This window comes from Sphaerodactylus townsendi, linkage group LG08 (assembly GCF_021028975.2).
Source record: "Sphaerodactylus townsendi isolate TG3544 linkage group LG08, MPM_Stown_v2.3, whole genome shotgun sequence".
Classification (NCBI taxonomy): Eukaryota; Metazoa; Chordata; class Lepidosauria; order Squamata; family Sphaerodactylidae; genus Sphaerodactylus; species Sphaerodactylus townsendi.
In genome coordinates this window covers 98313249-98335214 of record NC_059432.1, presented here as the reverse complement: position 1 = coordinate 98335214, position 21966 = coordinate 98313249, and the positions used below count along the sequence as shown (strand labels likewise).

At 45.0% G+C, this 21966-nt stretch overlaps 1 protein-coding gene across 1 annotated transcript; it reads right to left on the bottom strand.

The window, feature by feature from the left end:
• Positions 1-743: 743 nt before the first annotated feature.
• On the bottom strand, positions 744-21916 carry TMEM212 (transmembrane protein 212). Its single transcript, XM_048506808.1, has 4 exons — positions 21727-21916; positions 15792-15851; positions 8673-8996; positions 744-887 (listed from the first exon to the last, which is right to left on the bottom strand). Exons 1-4 carry the CDS (start codon positions 21889-21891, stop codon positions 867-869), a joined length of 570 nt encoding a protein of 189 aa, XP_048362765.1. The 5' UTR covers positions 21892-21916; the 3' UTR covers positions 744-866.
• Positions 21917-21966: the final 50 nt, after the last annotated feature.

Sequence of the window (21966 nt, the reverse complement as noted above, 5' to 3'; positions counted from 1 at the left end):
TGACCCCCCAATTTTTTTTTGCACCAGGTCATTTCTAAATCATCATCACATTATAGAAAATGCCCCAACTCACAAATCTGAACACAGCAATGGCGAAACACACAGGTTCTTTGATAGAGACTGGTGAGATAAAAGGTACGAAAGGCTGAGAATCAATGAATTGCAGTACCTGAAAGGGATTAACCCAGTTCAGGGAGTTACATTATTAGTCGCAATTGCTATATGGAACCTTCATGTTCAAAGGCAGTATGCCTCTCGGGGAGGCGAGGGCGTGGAGATGGAAAAGCGGACCCAATTAGTAACCCCCTCTCGGCACACACAAATAATTAGTAACCCACTCTTGGGAACTGGTGAGAACCTGCTGGATCCCACCTCTGATTTCAGCTCATCTCCAGACTTTAGAGATCAGCTTCCCTGGAGAAAATAGCTCTATAGCATTGTACCCCAATGAGATTCCTGACCTTCCAAAACTCCACCCCCAATCTGAAGCAGGCAACACTACCCCTTCCCCTCCCCTGCTGGTGGTCAGGGGGGACTGGCAACCCTACGCCCTAGTCAATTGCCCCGCAAACCAGCCTCACAGGAAGTTCAAGGGGATGCCACCATATGGAAAAACCAACTCCATCTGCCAAGCACACGTAGAACTGCTTTGCACTCGAATCCAATCCTCTCCGAATCCCAGCAGTTGTACCTATACTTTTCAGCAATGACTGGATTCTGCACAATGTAATCCTGAACAATTTAAGAGTTTACTTTAAAAAGAAAGCTTTCGACTGCATCCATTCAATGGCAAATCAATCAACAACTGATCTGAAAATGATGATGATCAGGAAAACTTTTGTCGAAGGTGTTCTCGGAGTTCCAAATCACGGCACATCCCTTTCTCCCTAAAGAGAAAGAAAATGAAATTGTATTTACTGTGAAGACTTTGTTTACTCACTTATGCAATTCAATGCAAGTTAGACCCCAGCAGCTCAATATTAGCTTGTTATTTTGAGTCAATATAGGAAGCTCAGTTTCGCCCGCCTCTTTGTCCTTTCAGACCTCTGCCTTCATGGCTAGCACCTCCTTCATCTCTTTGGACCTCTGCCCTCTCTACCTGCAGTCCAACTAGCAATTTGCCCCTGCATGAAGTGTGGAGAAGAGCTAACAAGTGGCACCGTGGTTTCAAAACAGACTAAATGAAGATCACAAGTCCTGATCCATAAAACACAAATTGCAGCTTCTGCAGCCCTGATTTGCCTTGGAGACGAGCACAGATATGAGGCATGGTTAACCCTTCAACCTCCGATCAGTTTTACTGTCCAAAACTTGCTCCCCCAACCTGCTATTACCTTTTCAAGGAAAAGGCTAATAGAGCAGTGAAGTCGGTTGCAAACCGCGAAACCAAATTGACTAAAAGATTGGATCTCCCCTCCCTTCCCTGCATCCCCTTGAAGCTAACTGAGGCTCAGTGAATTAATACAGGGTTATAACCTGTATTGTGGATGGAACAAATATGGCATGATCTTGTCTGTTTGAGCCCGAAGGTTTGGAAGGGATCTACAAGGCAGAGAGACTTGAGGAATGCTGACAGAATAAAATATTATGGAAAGAGCAGACATAAAAAAAGGTAAAGTTTCCCCTTCAGTCGTGTCCGACCCTGGGGTACCACTGCAAGCAGTGATTTCATAGGCAAGCCGTTTTTGTGGGATAATTTTCCACTGCTTTCCCCAGCTATTCTTCACCCCCTAGCTATGTGCTAGGTACTCATTTACCGAACAAGGAACGGATGGATGGCTGAGTTGACCATGAGCCAGCTGCCAGGATATCTGACCCACAGGGGGCTCGAACTCCTGACCGTGTGAGTGGCAGTGCAAGCACTTAACCACTACGCCACAGCAGACATAACTGAGTGGAAATCCAGAGTATAGGCAGGGACAAATGCTGAGGCAGGAGATGCATAAAATATTATTGCCACCCTCCAGGAGAGACCTGGAGATCTCCTAGAATTATAACTGATCTCCAGACTTCAGAGATCAATTCCTCTGGAGAAAATGGAAGCTTTGGTGGGTGGGCTGAGTTGCATTATACCTTGCCAAAGTCCTTCTGCTGTCCAAACCCTGGCCTTTCCAGGCTAACCTCCAGTTCTCCAGGAATTTTCCAAGCTGGAGTTGGAAACCTTAGATATGAAGGCGAAAAAGGATCAAAGAGAAAGGGAACCTCTTTCCAGCGTCTGGAATGGAGAGTGTCAAAAGAGGTTCCGTGTCCTTCTTTCTGTAAGATGGTTGGAGCTTTTTGTTGACCTTTGGTCTTCCTACAAACACTTTCCCTTTTTTTTTGCAAGCATCCTTCTCCCAGGTTTCTCTGGCAGGTTCTAACCCTGTATTAATTCCACTTCTGAAAGTCGAAAGAATGGGACAACATCCTCGCTGGGGCATTCAGCAAGAGCACTGTAGAATTACCGTCGCTAAGGCTGATTCCACATGGGCCAAAAACAGCAGTGTGAAAATGGTGTGAAAATGGTGTAAAAGGGTTTATACTGTTTTCACACCGTTTTCACACTTCTGTTTTTGGCCCATGCGGAATCAGCCTATGTGTGCTGAAAGATAGGAAAGGATTGAACCCGCTCCCCTTTGGTTTTTATTCTCCTTTTTTTTGTTTCCTACCCCTCCAGAGAACCTTTGAATGCTCCTTTCCTTGGATTTCTTTCTTCCCCATGCTCATAATGGGAACCCTGGTTTTGATGGCATGGGGGCAGGAGTCCGACATTTCTTCAGCTCAAATGCTTCTCCGTAACCCAGCCTGAAGCATTCCTGATCCACATGAGCCTTATGCTTTTAAAAGCAATCCTTTTTTTTCTCTTCCTGTCCAATAATTAAATGAAAACAATCTGGTTGATTGCATTTCATGGCGGAGGAGGAAGAGGAAAGAAGGTGGTCACCCAGGCAGCTGGATCATGTCTGGGTCAAAGCCTCCGGACCTTTCTTCCTGCTCCAACTGCTCCAAGAATGCAGACAATGTTGGCCGGGACTGCTTCGTGTTGGAGTTTTACACTTAAATATTTAGTCTTATCAGCGAACCCTCATTTATGGACTGGCAGAAGTCCATCCGGCTCCATTCAACTTCCCTTTGGATTGGCTCCTCAGGAGTCCACACTGAGCTGCAGTAGAATGAGCAGTGAATCAAGAAATCCTCATTTAAATCCAGCCTCTGTTCACTGGGTAGCCTTTGGCAAAGCAGGCTTTCTTTCTCTCTGATCTGCCTTAGAGGGATGTTGCAAGGATTATCAGGGGTGTAATGTCCATTGGGCAAAGTGGGCAGCTGCCCAGGGCACCACCTTGTGGGGGGCATCAAAATGCAGGGTTCGTTTTTGGGTATTTTTAGTGGATTCCCATTTTTGGCCTTCAGGGGGCGCAGTTTTAGGCTAGTGGCACCAGAATTTCAGCGTATCATCAGGAGACTGTCCTTAAGTTAGCCTCTAAGTTTGTGGAAGGTTTGGTTCAGGGAGTCCAAAGTTATGGACTCCCAAAGGGGGTGCCCCTATCCCCCATTGTTTCCAATGGGAGCTAATAGGAGATGGGGGCTACAGTTTTGAGGGTCCATAACTTTGGCCCCCCTGAACCAAACTGCACCAGTTATGGACCCTCAAAACTGTAGCCCCCGTCTCCTATTAGCTCCCACTGGAAACAATGGGGGATGGGGGCACCCCCTTTGGGAGTCCATAACTTTGGACTCCCTGAACCAAACCTCACCAAACCTGGGGGGTAGCATAAGAACAGTCTTCTGATGATATGCTGAAATTTTGGTGCTGACATGTCTAAAAATGCACCCCCTGCAGGCACCAATGCCCTGGTGCAAAAAAATGTGGTTGTGGTAGAGTGGCTGCCCATGGCGGGGCGGGGGGGGGGGCATCCAAATCAGGTTTTGCCCAGGGCTACAGTTTGCCTCATTACGCCCCTGAGGATTATGATAAAGGGTTGGATTGTACCAGTTTTTGCACTTGGCACAAGAGAAGGGAGACCTTGCCTGCTTCTTCTCATTACTGCTGTTCTGTCCAATTCAAACTTTTGACCATGTAGGCATGATGGCATACTCTTTTTTGGGCAGAGGGTGGGATCTAGAGTGACAGCAGCAGCTGTCTAGTACCTGGTCCCTGCCTTTAGTGGTCTGCTTTTGATGACATTAACCGTTTCAACACCCTGGTCCCTCCAGAACATTTTTTAACTGAATCCTAATATTTTTTGAAACGAGGACCTCTCTGTGTAGAAAACCACGAATTACAATAACGCTGGGATTTTGCTGTTTTACAAGCCCTGCAAACCCTTTCATGCAACCTACCAGAGATGGAGCTCCGTCTGTACAAATGCCAACCCATGACTTCCACGAAAATTCCCATTTTTCAAGGGAAGTGGTTAAAGTATCAGATATGTCGTGACCTCTTCAAGTGCCCGGCATTTCTTTGCAACCAAAAATGATTCATTATATGGTTTTCAACAATAAAATGAATAAACGCGAGTAGCTGTGCTTTGCAACTGATGTCAGTAGATTTGGCAACTTGCAAAGTCAAATCTGAATTCTGAAGTTTATTCCATACATTTTCAGTGCTGTTGTGGGGAGGGCATAATACCATGAGCCTTTGCGCTCCCAGATAGCAGCAGGAAAGGCAAGTAAAGCCGCTTGGAAAAGGGGCCACCGAACGGGTCTGTGTGGTTTTAAGCCTCCTGGATCAGTGAACCCGACTCTTGGAAAACCTCTCAGTCCAGAACACACTTCAAGTGATCAAATCCCAAATCTGGTCTTATCACAAAGGAAGGCTGATTTCACTGTGTTTTGTTTATTAGTCCATTCATCTTATTTGTTCAGCGGTTCTTCTTTAAATAAGAAAAACAATATTGCTTATTGAAATTTGTTCGGGCTGGGGGAGCACGTGCAGAAGTAACACATTTAATGAAAAAGCTCTGAGTTGCAAGAATGGACGCTGAGATGCATATACGAAACTGTGCGGTCCAAAAACCAGACAACTGTTTACATCTCCCAAGTGCCTTATTTATATGGTTCCTAATCTTCTGATCCTCACTGCGATCATCTGAGAACGTAAACTGACCCTTTGCTATTAACAGGGTCACTGATTTTTCTCTAGTCTCATTTTCTTGCTCCTTGGTTTGAGCTGCAGGATTAACCTTCGGCCTCTACCTATTCCCCAGCTCTGCGAAGATCACTTGTCAAGTCGCTAGGAAGCCAGGACAAGTACATTGGAAGTCAGGGCAAATAACTTGTAGGGCAGGATTGTGATTGTCCAGCAGTGCATGATCAGTTTCTCAGGGCCTAGAATTTTAGGTGAAAGCTAGGGTGTTGTGCTGTCACAATGACATCACTTCCAGTTTTACACCGGAAGTGACATCATGTGTTGGTGCAATGCCAAAGAACTCACTCAAGTGGCAGTTCCTGGGCTAGGAAGTCTCTTGCTGTAACAGGATACTTGCTCTCAAAATCGTGACTCTTTTAAGCATATGAGCTTTTTAGTATATGAGCACAATTTGACTTATTCTGCATTTATTTTCTTCATTCCTGGGGGAAGGAGAGGGGGTATGTGGATGGATGGATGGATGGATGGATGGATGGATGGATGGATGGATGGATGGATGGATGGATGGATGGATGGATGGATGGATGGATGGATGGATGGATGGATGGATGGATGGATGGATGGATGGATGGATGGATGGATGGATGGATGGATGGATGGATGGATGGATGGATGGATGGATGGATGGATAGATAGATAGATAGATAGATAGATAGATAGATAGATAGATAGATAGATAGATAGATAGATAGATAGATAGATAGATAGATAGATACATAGATACATAGATACATAGATAGATACATAGATACATAGATACATAGATACATAGTCTGAAGCTCATATCATGGACCAGAGTACACATTTCTTCTCATCACACAAAGAGGCCAAAGACTCACTGGAGAAGGCCGAAGGGCACTTAACACCACCACTGAATGATGATGCTGTCACACCTCAAGGAGCAGCCTTTGATGGGCAGGACAAGCCCCAAGAGTCTGACTCAACTCACTCATCCTGGGAAACAGCCCTGCTGTTTGACTCAAGACTTAGAGACTCTTTGACTTTCAATCCTAGAACCTGCAGCCACAACGGAGATCTTTCCTCAACCATCCTGTCAAGTTTCTCAAAGCCTTCGACCACCTCAGACCCATCACCCCACTGATCGTAACAGGGCACTGCATCTTCAAATACTGGGAACCTACTCCTGGAGGGGTGGGGTCTGTATCTCCCCTTCCTCTCCAGTTCACCTTTAGCCCTTGATGGAACGACACGCAATACTGTTGGCTCCAGCAACTTGATCCCTGGACCTCAGCTTTGAACACACATGAGGCTGCCTCGTAATGAATCAGCCCATCAGCCCACCAAGATCGGTATTATCTATTCAGACTGACAGCAGCTCTCCATGGTCTCAGAGGCATTTCACATTATCTACTACCTAGTCCTTTTAACTGGAGATATTGAGGATTGAACCTGGGGCCTTCTGCATGCCAGGCAGATGCTCTGCCACAGAGCCACAGCTCCTCCCTGCTGATGACCAACTGTTGTGCAACCAGGGCTGAAGAAGCAGCATATCTTATGAAACCTGCGTAGCAAATCCACTCGAATTAAATCAGCACAGTGTTGTGACCTGATACCCAAATACTAGGCAAAGGTTAACATAGGGCTCCCATCAGCATCTTACTGACCAGATGTATCTTAGGTTGTGGGAGAAGATCGATGTGATAATGTAGGTGTTGCATTTCACTTGACCTCTGCTGAAGCTCTGGATTGAACTATCTGGACACAAAGGGTGGTTTCAAGGGTCCATCTCCTCTGCCCAGTTTAGTTTGAACACAGAATGGGTCACATCGTTCTTCAGACTGTCAGAGATGTGCCTGCAGATTAATTGTGGCTCAAATTACAAGAATCATGAGGGAAAATAGATACCCGTTCTTTTAGTTTACGAGGGCAGGAGATGGATAGCACGCTAGTGAGTGCCTTCCATAAAAGCTGATATCGTTCCCCGCCCAAGAACATTTCAAACGTAACAACAGAATATATACTTTCTTAGAGTCTACAATACACATTTTCACATTTGGAATGACAGGGGGTGGGGGTTGACTTATTCCTCAGCTGTTTTTTTAATGAGGAAAGAGGATTTCTAATTAATCTGTCTAATCAAGCTTTGAACGGTCTTGTTTTCATAACTGGCTCCCTCACAAAATGCTAAAAAGCAAAGGAAATGATATAATGCCACTCAAAATAGGCAGAGTGCTCCAGTAGGACCAAGGATTATCTCCCAATTTGGCCCGAGCAGTTTATGTTCATAATGGACAAAATAGCTAGTACAAATAAGTAAAATTAGGAATCCCTCAGTGAGCTTATACTGACCATTAGTTTACAACGTAGTAGGCTTCAGCTGGGGTTACTTGTTTTTGCTATACGTTCTTGTGGGTAGTAAGGCCTGTGAACAATTCCCAAATCATCCATGGTCGATTCCCCACTTACCGTTCACTGCACGCTACTCTCAGCGTGCGTCACTTCTGGCGCGGGGGTCGTGTTCCCCAGGCTTCCCCACTGCCCCGCGCTCTGTGCGGGATCATCAAAAGGCGCCGTTTTGAGGAGCGCCAGAAATGACGCGCACTGAGGGGGCACGAGAGCGGTAGAGTCAGGGCAGCTGCGTTGTCACCATCCCTGTAGTGGGGAGTGCTGCTGGACCCCGCGCTACTTTGCAAGAGTAGCGCACAGCAGATGGTAAGTGGGGAATCGACCCATATTATGGATCTACAGCTCGTGATACTGAATGGACGATTTATCCCTCCTGAGATGAAGGGATCTTTGAAAACACATAGACTGAAAATCTTGTTGATCTCTATGGTGCTGCTGACCTAAATCTAGCTCTTCTACGGCAGGCTGTGCAGAGGCGTATGGGGACCATATAGCGCACCGAGGAAAAAACCCCTCCAGGCGCCCTGCCCCTGTGCGGAGCCCCACTTATTCACAAGACAGGCTCTAGTCCCACTTCCCGGCCCAGCAACCCATCCCGGCTGCTGGGCTGGGAAAAGCTGTTGGAGCTCGACTCTCAAGTAAGCAGGGCTTACTCGCGAGTAAGCGCTTTATTTTAAAAGTGCTTGTAAGTAAGAGCCGGCTCCTCTTCCTGGCTCAGCAGGAAGGTGCAACTTTCTCTCATGCCCCAGCTGTTGGGCCAGGAAGACGGGCTTACTCACAGGGCTTACTCACAAGTAAGAACTTTCTTTTAAATGCACTTACTCGTGAAAAAGAGCTCGGCCAGCCACTCTTCCTGACCCAGCAGCCACAGCATGAGAGAAACTCGCGCAGGCATCTGGTCACGTGGGGGCCCGATTTGGCACCCCCCCTTACATGACCATATTAGTTGTGCCTGGGGACATGGGTAACCCTATGTCACCGGGCAAATATGCCACTGCCAACATGGCTACCCTCTGAAATTTTCTCTGTCAGGAGAAATATGACTGGTGGGCTGCATTTGGCTCTGCAAATCAGCATCAAAGCTTTGACCTGATAAGCAGAATATTTGCTCCTACATCAAAAAAATAAGCGTGCACTTCTGTGAGGAAGTATGTTTGCAACAATGGTTGATACTCACATTTAAACGTCCAAACTGGAGCAGTCTTGCTGTCAGTTTGACCACAATGGCCACAGAGGCACAGAGCGTGACAAGACTGAAGCAGAAATCTAGAACCTGCAGTGCCACGTAGTACCATTCGTAGTGCCGAGGGTCCTTGCAGACCGAAGGAAATTTGCCGTAAGGAAAAGGAAACAGGATAGCATGGCCAAGGTAGTTCGTTCCCGAAATCCCAGCAAACGAGTAGTAGCAATAAGGTCCGTGAAGGAGGGATGCAACAGCAATGGCACTTTGGACTGGAGAGCTGATGATACAGAAGATGCTGAAGGTGAAACCAAATTCCCACTGGAATAGAGGCATAAATCTATTAATACACCAGGCAAATGCTTCAAAAAAGGTGATTTATCGTTTGTCATGATGGCCAACTGTGGGTGCCAGTGGTGGCAGAGGGATGTTGTTGCCTCTCTAGGTCCATCTTAAGGAGGAGGCAGCCATCTGGAGGCTCACTTCACATTAGTTTCCTTGGGATGCAAGAATCTGGTAGGGTAGGGTAGGGAAGTCAAACTCGCAGTCCTCCAGATGTTATGGACTACAGTTCCCAGATGATGGGAACTGTAGTCTATAACATCTGGTTATGGACTACAGATGATGGGAACTGTAGTCCATAACATCTGAAGGGCCGCAAGTTTGACACCTGTGCTGTAGGGGATCATGCCACACCCACCCTTTCCCTGTATGTTTTCAGTGTCAAAGAACAGATAGCTAGTAAGAATGGTGGCTCCACCCTGGAAAATGGTGAGTAATCTTCAGCACCTTTCCCAGTTCAACTATTTAACCTAGGCAGGTTCCTCCCCATGACCCTCTTGCTGGTCTGAACTAGTCTTAACAAGTTATGGAGAAATGGCCTCCAACTAAGAATTCTTCCCAGTATTACTGCTATTGTGTCTGTTCTCTGTCCGTGTACAAGAGCCCAGCTGCAAACTAGAAAGGGGTTGGAGAAGGATTCTATATTCCATATATACCGTATATACTCGTGTATAAGCCAATCCGTGTATAAGCCGAGGCACCTAATTTTACCACCAAAACCTTGGAAAGCTTATTGACTTGTGTATAAGCCGAGGGTGGGAAGCTGGGGTTTGAGGAAGCCCAGCCAGCACGCAGGCAGAGGGAGCTTCTTATTTGGGCAGTGACATCAGGGGGAGTCACTGCCCAAATAAGGAGCTCCCTCTGCCTCCCGGCTGGGGTTTGAGGAAGCCCAGCCAGCCAGGGTGCCTTGGGGTTCCCTCTTCACCCTCTGAGGAGGGGCAGCAACAAGCAGCTTGTGCAGCCGCATGGAGGTCGTCCCGGGCCATGCCCCCAGCTTCGGCAGAGGCCTGAGGAGCCCGCTGGCTGAGGGGGTTTCCCCTCAGCGGCTGGTAAGTAGTGACTTGCGTATAAGCCGAGGGGCCATTTTTCAGCCTTAAAACAGGGCTGAAAAACTCGGCTTATACACGAGTATTTAAGGTAAGCAAGTACATTGTGTAGGCACTTTTACCCTGGAGGCCACCACCCACATGGAAGACCAAAGAAACGGTGGATGGACAGCATTGCTGAAGACATGCGTGCTGTCAACCTGACTCCTGAAAATGCCCCAAATGGAGCTATTTGGCGGAGAAAATGTCAGTGCTAACCCCCTCAAGGGGAATTCAACCCTAGAAGAAGAAGAAGATTGTGTAGGCACCCAGGGCTGAATGCTTGCACTTTTTTTTTGTTTGTTCCTTGCTCACCCCAAACACTGCAAGAGAAAATGTGCATTCTTTTATCCATTTATTAAACTGCCTTATACTTTGAATGCTTTAAGTCTTTTCTCTGGAAGCACACCACACCCCTTTGATCTTGCAACCTGAAGTGCGGTAATGAGGATGGGTAATGGGACAGCTCTCCATCTCTGAAGCATCATAGTTTGAATGTGCAGAGTTGCTGTAAATTGCCCCCTCTGGTAGCTTATGGAGTGAATCAGGCACATCAAGCGACTAGGAAGACCCTTTGAATGGCAAGCAGAGGCGTAGCTCCAAGGGGACAGGGGCAAGGGCAGGGCGTGGGCGTTCTGGGGTGGGGCGGGGACAGAGGATGCACTAGTGCACCGGGCGCTTTTCCTTCTTGCTATGCTTCTGATAGCAAGATAGGTAAAGAGTATTTAAGCCATTTAGCAGGAAAGCCCCTCAGAATCATTGGGGGAGCAGCTATCCAGTTTATTTTCCTCACCCCAAGAAATAAGGGGAAAGGGGCATCTCTGGATGATCCCTGATCTTTTCTGATGACCTCCTGAGAGTCAGCTGAAAGGAGCAGGAAGGGCTTGTGGGTCAATTCCTTCACACACGTCTTCAAAACATCTATATACTGAGCTGATTGGTTGGATCATCCTAGTCAGGGAGCACCATAAGGAGTTGCAAAATGCTGAAAGGCACTTTGCAGAGAGAATAGCAGCTGAAGGGGGGAAAAAGAATGCATTTTTGCTGATACTGGCACAGCATAGTCTCTTAATGATGGGCCTACAATGCAATCAGCCAGCTTTGGCATGCATGGGGAGCCTGGCTATGCTCTAATTATCTCCCATCCTGTTTTATATATCTTAAGTCCACTAAAAAGGAGGGAGGCAAAGGAATAAAAGATGAAATCTGGGAACTGTGTTCAAGGCCAAGTTCCTCAAGTCAACCAGGCCATCAACTGAGAAGATGTCGATGGTAGTAGAAAAAGCCACCCTGAGTGCTCTGGAATCCACTTGGCACCAGACGACTCCCTGAGGTGGAAGTGCGGTTCTACCACACAATCCTGAGTAGAGTTGCATCTTCCCAAACAAATTGATTTCAGCTGCAACAAACTGACTGTAGCAGCCTGTAACTCCATTGTGGATTGCACTATTTATCCTCCAATTTATGGGCAGTCCATCTTCGTAAGACAAAATCAGTTGGACATCTAAGGGCTGATTGCAACCATAGTCTACATCATGGGTCGCGTTGCTTGAAGAATTTTAATTATTACGTTTGGAGCTGGAAAACAGGTTTCAAGTGCCCACTTATGCAACCATAAAAATGAGCATTGATCTACATCATATTTCTGCCCACCCTTCCTCCAAGCAACTGGAACATATAGGGTAGCATACCTGAGTCATACCTCCTCCAGGGGGTCAGGAAAGGCTAAGCACAGTCAAGAGGAGTCGTTTTGACTTTTCTGGTAGGGCATTTCTGCAAGATTTACTAAAACCCTTGATTCTCAGATCCTGCTAAAAACCCTTGATTCTCAGATCCTGCTAAAAACCCCTGGTTCTCAGATCCTGCTAAAAACCCTTGGTTCTCAGATCCTGCCACCACCCAAGCCAGATTTGGAGCAAAGCAGGACCAGTGAGGACAATAAGGTCATCATCACTAGCAGTGTATGGTTTCCCTCTTCCTTTAATTCCACCCAGTTGCACAATTTTGTTTGCACAGCCAGATCTTTCAGAGGGGCAGCCCTGTCAGTGTGTGGAGGCAAAATAAAGAAATTCCGCAGGGCCTGTAAAACCGTACTGTTCCACCGGGCTTTTGGGGAGGCCGGCCGCAGATTCCCTCCCCTGGATGCCCCCGTGCTGAGTGCCATATTGCCTTTGGCACATCCGGTATAACATCTTGTCAGCACGGCCTGTCCCCTCCCAGCCTTCGGTTCAGACGCCACCATTTTTATACTGAATGTTTCTATGTTTTTATATATGTTATGGAACTGAACTATGAATTTTAACTTATTATTTACTGTTGTATTTGTATTTATTGTACACCGGCCAGAGCCCTTCGGGGGTAGGCAGTTCCCAAATAGATAGATAGATAGATAGATAGATAGATAGATAGATAGATAGATAGATAGATAGATAGATAGATAGATAGATAGATAGATAGATAGATAGATAGATAGATAGATAGATAGATAGATAGATAGATAGATAGATAGATAGATAGATAGATAGATAGATAGATAGATAAAAAAATAAATAAAATATTTGTTTTTTTCTTAATTTCTCTAACTTTTCCCCACACTTTTCTCAACCTTGGTTTTGCTTTCTTCCTTTCATGATCCGCCATTCCTCTATCCCAACTCCTAATCCCCCCTCCCTTATTTTTCAGTCTTGGTCTCAACTCCTTCTCATGCACCCTGGTTAGCAACTTATATTCGATAGTAGTATTGTAGTAAACCTTTGTTAATAATGTGAACAGAAGGGAAGAGTTAATATTTCCCCATAATCTATCAAAGTAGTGAAAGAATTCTCCTCCTCCCCACATACTTTACATGATAATAGAATGTTAATCTGCTTTAGTGGTAATACATGAAGAACAGTCGTAAGGAATTTGCCCATGGATACTTACAATAAAAATTGAGAACAGTGGAAAAGGTACATTAGAGAACATACGGAAATCTAAATTCCAGTTATGGTTTTCTAGTGAACTGTTATAACATAAGAAGGAGATTGATTGTAATATTCAATAATAATGTTAACATTGTTTTAAAAAATGAGATAATATGTTGAGAATGATACTATAAAGAATGTATTGTCGAAGGCTTTCACGGCTGGATTCAACTGGTTGTGGTGGGTTTTCTGGGCTGTGTGGCCGTGGTCTAGTAGATCTTGTTCCTAATGTTTCGCCTGCATCTGTGGCTGGCATCTTCAGAGGTATTGTCGAAGGCTTTCACGGCCGGAATCACTTGAGTGCTGTGTGGTTTCCGGGCTGTATGGCCGTGTTCTAGCAGCATTCTCTCCTGACGTTTCGCCTGCAGCTGTGGCTGGCATCTTCAGAGGATCTGATGTGGGAAAGCAAGTGGAGTATATATCTGTTGGAGTGTCCAGGGTGGGTGGGGAAACCTTGTCTGTGAGTAACAAAGGCGGCAACCAGGTCAATAGTTGAGGGGGCATCTGAATAGAAGTATGAGTAACAATGAAGACTATAGCCTGGGAGTAACCCTGTAGATAGCAAGGTCACTGGTGGGAGCATCTGAATAGAAGTATCCTGGCCTTTGTTTCTTTTGTCTATGGTCATCCTGTGTTTGTGTGGAGCTGGTTTGACACAGTCTTGACCCTAGTATTTTTCAACACTGGCAGCCAAGTTCTGTTCATTTTCATAGTTTCTTCCTTCCAGTTAAAATTGTCCATGTGCATAAGCACATGTGCATAAGCACATGGACAATTTTAACAGGAAGGAAGAAACTATGAAAAAATGAAACAGCAACTCTAGCTGCCAGTGTTGAAAAAATACTTAGGAGTCAAAGACTGTGCCAAACCAGCTTTCCACACAAACACACAGAGATGACCATAGACAAAAGCAGAAACAAAGGCCAGGGATACTTCTATTCAGATGTTCCCACCAGTGACCTTGGCTATCTGCCAGGAGTTACTCCTAGTTATAGTCTTCATTGTTACTCATACTTCTCATTCAGGATGCCCTCGTAACTCATTGGACCTGTTGCAGCCTTTACTTGCCAATAAGTTTCCCCAATTCCACCCTGGACACTCCAACAGATATATACTCCACTTGCTTTCCCACATCAGATCCTCTGAAGATGCCAGCCACAGTTGCATGTAAACGTTGTGAGAGAATGTTGTTAGAACCTACGGCCATACAGCCCGGAGAACCATTAGACACTCACATCTTCAGAGGTGTTTCACAGAGAAAAGTCTGTTTCAGACTTTTCTCTGTGATACACCTCTGAAGATGCCAGCCACAGATGCAGGCAAAACATTAGGAACAAGATCTACCAGACCACGGTCACACAGCCTGGAAAACCCACCACAACCATACTATAAAGAACTTTATTTACTCTTTTAGTATGCTGAGGTAATGTAATGAGAAAGATGTGAAATGGTAATATGATAAGTTGAGACACAATTTTAATTGAATATTTGGTCCTGTTTTCTAAGTTGTCTTCGGTTTAATATTAGGACTAATGATATATATACTGGAGAAATATTAATTTATATCTTGTATATTTGTTTTACTGTGTTTACATATGAACGACTGCAATGTTATATCAAAAAATTCAATAAAGAAAACGCACACACACACACACACAAAGAACAGACGTTAGAATGTAGTTTAGCTTCCACTGCAAATAGCGTGGGATAAATTCTCAGGATAGTCCAATTCTTTTCATTTTTGGCCCTGGAATTCTCATGATCAGCCTAAAGCTGGTGATCAGTTTCGAGATTCCTGGTTTTATTTTCTGAGCTACACCGGGCTACAAATGGATGGACAGATGGACATGGAGATTCTTTTATTATTATCGATGCATGGTGTCAGCCAGCCAAGTGATTTTTTTTTGGTTATGATATTTGGTTTGTATCAGGATCATACGGGGCGTTCCAGACGGAACCTGTGTCTGGTAGACTGTAGCGGCTCTTGGCATCGGTTCATTACAGAGGTTTGCCGGCAACCTTCCTTTCTTTAAGCTCTGAATATGATTCTTCCATGTTACTGCAATATGTGAGCATAGCAACAGACAGGCAGAGAACAGGCGCAGGCATGTTGTGGAAAAAGTAGAACAACCGCTTTTTTAATCATGTAAATCGTTTTGGCTAAGAAGGAGATACACTGGAAGCCAAAACGCACTAAAAATGTGGTAAGAACTGTAGGGATTTCTTATTTATTTCCCATGTATCAAAGAAACAGAAAGATGACTTTGTAAAGGGTTGATGCCTGTTATTAGCTCTAACAACATTCCTTTTTTTTCAAGGCAGGAAATAACTGAATCCTGCTCAGTCTTGTAAATCTGGAAGAATGTTTTAAAGTGTGCCTGCTTTAAGAATGGCTTTCTTTATCTGATCCTTAGTTCTAGGCAAGGAGAACACTTTCTTGCTTCTTAAGCCTATCCCTAGATTAACTCCACCTGCCTACTGCCTAGAATGTGACCCAGCATAGGATAATCACCTGTGTGTGTGTATGTTATGTGCCGTCAAGTCCCTTCCGATTCATGGTGACTGTATGAACCAATGCCCTCCAAAAGACCCTTAACAACCTAGCTCTGGTCTTGCAGGCTGAGGGCCACGGCTTCCTTTATAGAGGCAGTCCATCTCATGTTGGGTCTTTCTTGTTTCCTGTTTCCTTCCACTATCCCTAACATGATTGTCTTTTTCCAACTTACCAGGTATCTCTGGGTCCATTGCTTTTCAGCCAGAGCAACCAGCGTACCTGCAATTACAGCCTGTAGACAGAAGGGGAAACATATGGTCAGCCATCATTAAGTTAGTGACCTTAATAGAGCTTTGCTCTCTCCCAAGCATGTAGCAAAACAAACTTTTTTTCAAAATTGCAATACCAACCTCACAGCAGTGTGTCCTTTGCAGAGACTTAACTGGGTATCTGGCAGAGCATCCTGCCTTCTAAGAATCATCATTAAAGCTTTTGTGGGTTGGGGTTTGACAGGTTCCCATGCAAGTCACATTTGAAAGAAAACAAGGAGATGCTTTTGACGATTACTCCCATTTGATGCTTACAGGTCTCCTTTCCCTGCATATAGACCTTCTGGGGCCACCTGATGGGCCACTGTGTGAAGTAGGATGCCAGACTAGATGCTGGCCCATTGCTCTGATCTGCTTCTATGTTCATATTCATGGGGCACTCATCCCCTTGCTGGTCCTCCTCCTGTCCTCATCCCAACTATGGATGCCACCTTCTCCTTCCTGCCAATGCTTCTGACCTCTCTTCAACTTTTAAAAAATATATACAGTTGTATGGGATTGCTGCATGGCACCAGCTGCATGACACCAGCAATAATCTCAGAAGATCTTGCCAACAATTTTTTTAATTGTTAAACAGTGAGAATTTAACTTCCCATTTGGAGCACATGGAGGAGTGGAGAATTGAACCCAGTTCTCTAAACTGGAGTCTGCTGTCTCTATTTGGTCCCATTGTGGATTTTTTGATCCACACTCTGGGGCCATGTTTAGAACAAGATACCAAATGTACACAAACGAACACAGAAACACTAACATGAAACCTGCTTAGGAATAGAGTACATTATTTGTATTACCATGATTATTTTCAGTGGCTTTATTATCTTATCCAAATGCAGCCACTGGGACTGCTTTTGTGATGATGAGGAGATGGAACTGTAAATTTCCCCAGTGGAGTTAAAGACAATTTAGGACCAGAAAGGTTTAAAGAGAACTTCTTCTTCCAGGGCTGTTCACCTATTTCAGCTAGTGAGTTGTAAAAGCTGCTCTGGAACTCAGTGTTCCAGACAGTGTCCAGACAGTGGCCGATTAGGGCCCTAAAGTGGTCCAGGAGCAAGTTGAACTGGTGCTAGTAGTACTATACAGGTCACTTGGCTTGGCTCTGGATAGGACTCATGAAGACAGACATAGACTCAGCTGTCACTGCCCTACTTTGCAGCTGACAGGCAAGCAGCAAAAGTCCAGACTAGAAGGCAGGCAGGCAGGCAGGCAGGCAGGCAGGAGGTTGGACAGGCACAAAGCAGAGCAGAGCATGAGGCAGGCAACAGCAACAAACATTATGGGAGCTATTGAAGAATCCCCTATCCTGCCTGATAGCCTTGTTAGGGTCCCACTTCCTGTCAAGAACCACTGTGCCTCATCTCCGCCACAGGAGAGGGTGGAGTGAAGCAAAACCTAGGTTGCACATCATATGTTCCTTTGTTAGGTACCTGCCTGTAATTCAGTCCGCCGTGTCTGCTCCTGATGTTCTCGGTAAAACTATAGAGTTTTTGGAGATTCCTAGAGCAGAGTGATGTCACTTGGAAGTTTCCCCAGGAAGTGATGTAATACCATTGCACGAACAGTGCTTTTATCAATTTATTTTTCTTCTACTGGTAACCCCGGGCAGTGAGCAGAGATAGTTGCTGGTGGAAGGTCTGACAACCCTAACCATGATAGTCACCTCAACAGGCAAGTCTGTGGTCATCGATGGTGCCCCTAGTCTGAATAAAATGGACTCAGAACACTGGCTAAGCTGCTGGAACTCCACTTAGCTTGTTCCTGGCTTCTAAAGCTACAACCCACCAGGAACTTTCCCAGTAAGTTAAAGAACCATCCCTGTTCCTGGACCATTGTCTTCTGTACTTGCCACATACATTACTTTATCATAGTTTTTTTACAGACCTCAAAGTTTGTAAAAAAAAAAGTGCCTGCAGTTCTAAATATTAGATATGCATTACATAAAACTCTCCATTAGTCATGATATAAGTTTCTTTTCTTTTAATTATGATTTCTGAGTTATCTATCTATCTGTCTGTCTGTCTGTCTGTCTGGTCCGTCCGTCCGTCCTTCCGTCCGTCCATTTTTTAAATTTTTATACCGCCATATCCCTGGAGGGCTCCGGGCGGTGCACAACATACAGTCATAAGACAATAATAAAATAGCTAAAACCTATAAAAGCAGCGATAAAAACAATGAAAAACTAGATATAAGAGATATAATAATTATAAGTGGCGTCCGACAACCCCATTTTTATAAAATCCTCTCCTAAGAGGGAGGGACGGCGAGTCCTATGAGGTGATAAGAGGCTCAGGTGTACAAAGCCAAGGAAGGGGGGCGGGGTCAGTCACCATCTTGAGAGATAAGAAAATATGGACAATACATTATGGTTAGAATATATTTGGGAACAGGTACAGTTAGAAATCTTTGAAATAATGCCAAGGAACCAACTTTGGCAGGATAGACAAAATGAAATCATGAAGATATGGATTCTGTTTGTGGACTGGATGAAAGAAGTTGGAGTTAAAGACGAAAGATGGGAGAAGAGGCTGGAAAGAATGAACCTACTGCTGCTTCGTTTTGAAATTAAGAAGAACTCAACTCCTTTGGAGGGAGGGAAAAATGGGGGGAAATTGTATGGTTAGGACAAAGTGTAATGGATATATATGTTTGTACTGGACTGGGTCTGACTATACAAATTAAAATTTTATTTTTTTAAAAAAGAAATGTCCCCATCTTCACGCAACGTGTGATTGGTGTTTGGAATATGCTGCCACAGGAGGTGATGATGGCCACTAACCTGGATAGCTTCAAAAGGGGCTTGGACAGATTTATGGAGGAGAAGTCGATTTATGGCTACCAATCTTGATCCTCTTTGATCTGAGACTGGCAAATGCCTTAACAGACCAGGTGCTCGGGAGCAACAGCCGCAGAAGGCCATTGCTTTCACATCCTGCATGTGAGCTCCCAAAGGCACCTGGTGGGCCACTGCAAGTAGCAGAGAGGCATCGCTTGATCCAGCTTCCAGGTGTTAGAACTTTTTCAGTTGGTGACGTGGTTTTATGACCAACAATGACAGATGTTGCTTATTAAATTCACATTTTGTTGTGGTGGAAATGCCAGCCTTTTATCTGTTATTTTTTCCTTGAATTCAAATAGTTTAAATGTTCCAGAGATGCAAGGCTTTGTTTCTTAAATCATTTACTGAAGCCTCTTGGACAAGTGGTCTTGAAGTTATAGTAGTACAGTGAATACTACTGTAGGCTTATGAGGGAGGTGGAGCCACAAACACACCCAGAGAAAGTGTGGGAAGAAGGGAGGTAATTTAAAAAGACACTTGGAAACAGGTGTGAGTGATAGCATTGAACCCATAGTACAGCAGCAGCTGCAACCAAAGCAATTTTAATCTGCACGGCCAATCAGATTTTCAGTGATCAGTTGGAAGTCGTGCTGGGCAAATGCTCCCCTCACTTTCTGAGAGGTGTCAGTGGGCACTCTTGGGGGCCCCTGTGGTAGATAGATAGACTCCCAAAGAGAGCAGGAATTGGGGATGTTTCACTGGTTACTATGAATTATATTTGTCCCACAAAATCCCTTGAACTGTGTATGGCTTGATGGGCCTGTATTTTGCGAGCAGCATCTGACAGTGCGCTATTTGTTTTAAGGCCCAGATTTTCAAATCCATGGTAAATTTCAGCAAGAACAACATAGGAGTTCGGATAGATTTCGTATGAGACTAAGCCTGAAATTATAATCTTGGCATTGATGGGCCACGCCAAAGGGGGCGAAAAAGTTCCCATGAACAAATGCAGGAACATCTGGAGTCATGAGTGGCTGCTGGCAAAATTTATCAGGCAAAAAGAGAGAGAGAGAGATGCCTTCGAAAGCTCCAAGGGTTTCTAGCCAGAACAAATAATACAACAAAATCAGAACACTGTGATGAGCTATTGTAGCCTGCAAGGAGGGCCAAACCCTTTTGTGCAATCGGCTTTTCCAATTGAGACTCCCTCAACTTACACATGTGGCTGAGGGAACAAAGAGAAGCTGAGCTGTAGGGTGATTGTTTCATCCTTGCTGGGACTGCTCCAGCCAGATAGTTTAAGCTGTTCGATGAGCAGTTTCCACTTCGCTTTAAATACTCTGGCGGAGAATCCTGCTTTCTGCTCCAAATTTTGCATAACTCCAGTTTTTTTTAATGGCATGTTTTTCCTTCCCAAGTTCTGCCCTTTTGTTTTTATCACCAGCTATCTTTATTGAAGTGATTGTAAACTGCCCAGAACTCATATTTTGGGGGAAGCGGATATGCATTTTTGTTTATTTGTTTACATCCATTTATACTTTCTCCCCAGTGCAGACTCAAAGGAGTTTCTGTCATTCTGCTCGCCTCCATTTTGTCCTTACCGCAACTTTATGAGGTCGGTTAGGCTGAGAGTGGGTGACTGTCTCAAGGTTATCCACCAAGTTTCCAGGGCAGAACGGGGCTCCCAGATCCTTGCCCAAAAGTCTAACCCAGGGGTTCCCAACCCTTTTGAGCTTGTGGGCACCTTTGGGATTATGACAGAGGGTGCTGTGTCTAAGCACAAAATGGCTGCCATGGGAGGCAGAGATACATACACAGAGAAAACCCAAGTGCAGGGGAGAAGGGGGGTAATTAAAAATACATCAGAAGAGAAGGGTGAGAGAAAATTAAACAAATGTGGTGGCAGATGCCACCAAAAAGATATTATTTTCATAGTCAATCTGATCTACAGTGGTAAATTCAGTACTGGGCAAAATCCTACTTGGCCCCACCCACTTGGGCACCAAAAAAGGTGTCAGTGGACACCTCAGAAAAGTCTAACTCCACTTAGGATTGCACCATTAGTCCCTTTATCATGTAGTTGACCTTGCTTCCTCCCTGACAGAGTTTTCATAGTCTCTATACCTCACAGATTAAAGCATGGGGCTCCCAAAGCCAAAATTAAAACACTCGTTGCCCCTCCTCTTCTTCGATCTCAGTTTCATAGGGCTTTTATGCGCTTGTGGTCTACTCCACATTAAGCATACATTCCCTTTGGGTTGGATTCTCAGTTACATGCATGGTTCTCCGGAACTCACTGTGTTCTCAGAGCTGAGATTGTCTGCAATTTCCAAAGGTACACAGTGCGACTTTTTCAGGGAAAACAAAGGGAAAGCAAAGGGAATCAGCATGCATTTCCCCTTTCTGCGGGTCTCCTCACACCTCCTGGCTTTCCCTGCCTACACAACAACAGTTCCGCCCGCATGGATTGCACAAGGAAGTTGGGGCAGGCCAAATGGTGGGTTGGCTGGACTAGGTTGTGGACGATTTGCAGTGGATTCTTCCTGTTTAAACAAAAAACACAGGAAAAACCCACTGCAAATCTCACAGTGGTGAGGTAAGCGCTGCATGTAACCATAGGAATCTTAGGTCGTAGAAACACTGTATGCGCAGATGATGACTGCAAGTAGCTCCATTGATCTCATTTTTAAAATTCCAGCTCTGTAAAGATTCCAGATCACTCATTAACAATTAGTTCAACATAAGGTTGCCAACATCCAGGTACAGCCTGGAAATATCCTGGAATTACAACTGATCTCCAGATTACAGGGATCAGTTTCCCTGGAGAAAATGGCTGCTTTGGAGGGCGGGACCACACTGAAGTCCCTCCCCTTCCCAAACCCTTCTCTCCCCAAGCTCCACCCCAAAATCTCCCAAGAGTTTTCCAATCCGGAGCTGCCAGCCCTGGCTTAATACACACTAGTTTCTGTTCTTCTCTTTTCCTCAGTCAATTTACCTCAGAGTGTAAGAAACAGCACTAACATTCTTTCCCAGCCATTGTTTTTCTTTTCTTTAGTTCAGCCTACCAAAGCTCCATTCCAGATGGGAGAAGCAATGCGAACGCTCCATCCAACGAACTGAGGTTTATAGGAGAAAACAGGGAAGAAAGCAATAATTCCAGAGATCAAACTTAGAATCCCAAAGGCAATAAGGATTCTTCCAGCCACGGCGAAAAAGCTCTTTGTTTCCATTGTGAGCCTCTCTTCCTTGCTTGCTTCCCTCTGTGCTTGGTTTGCAATAAGAGCCTGAGCTAACACATGCCATTA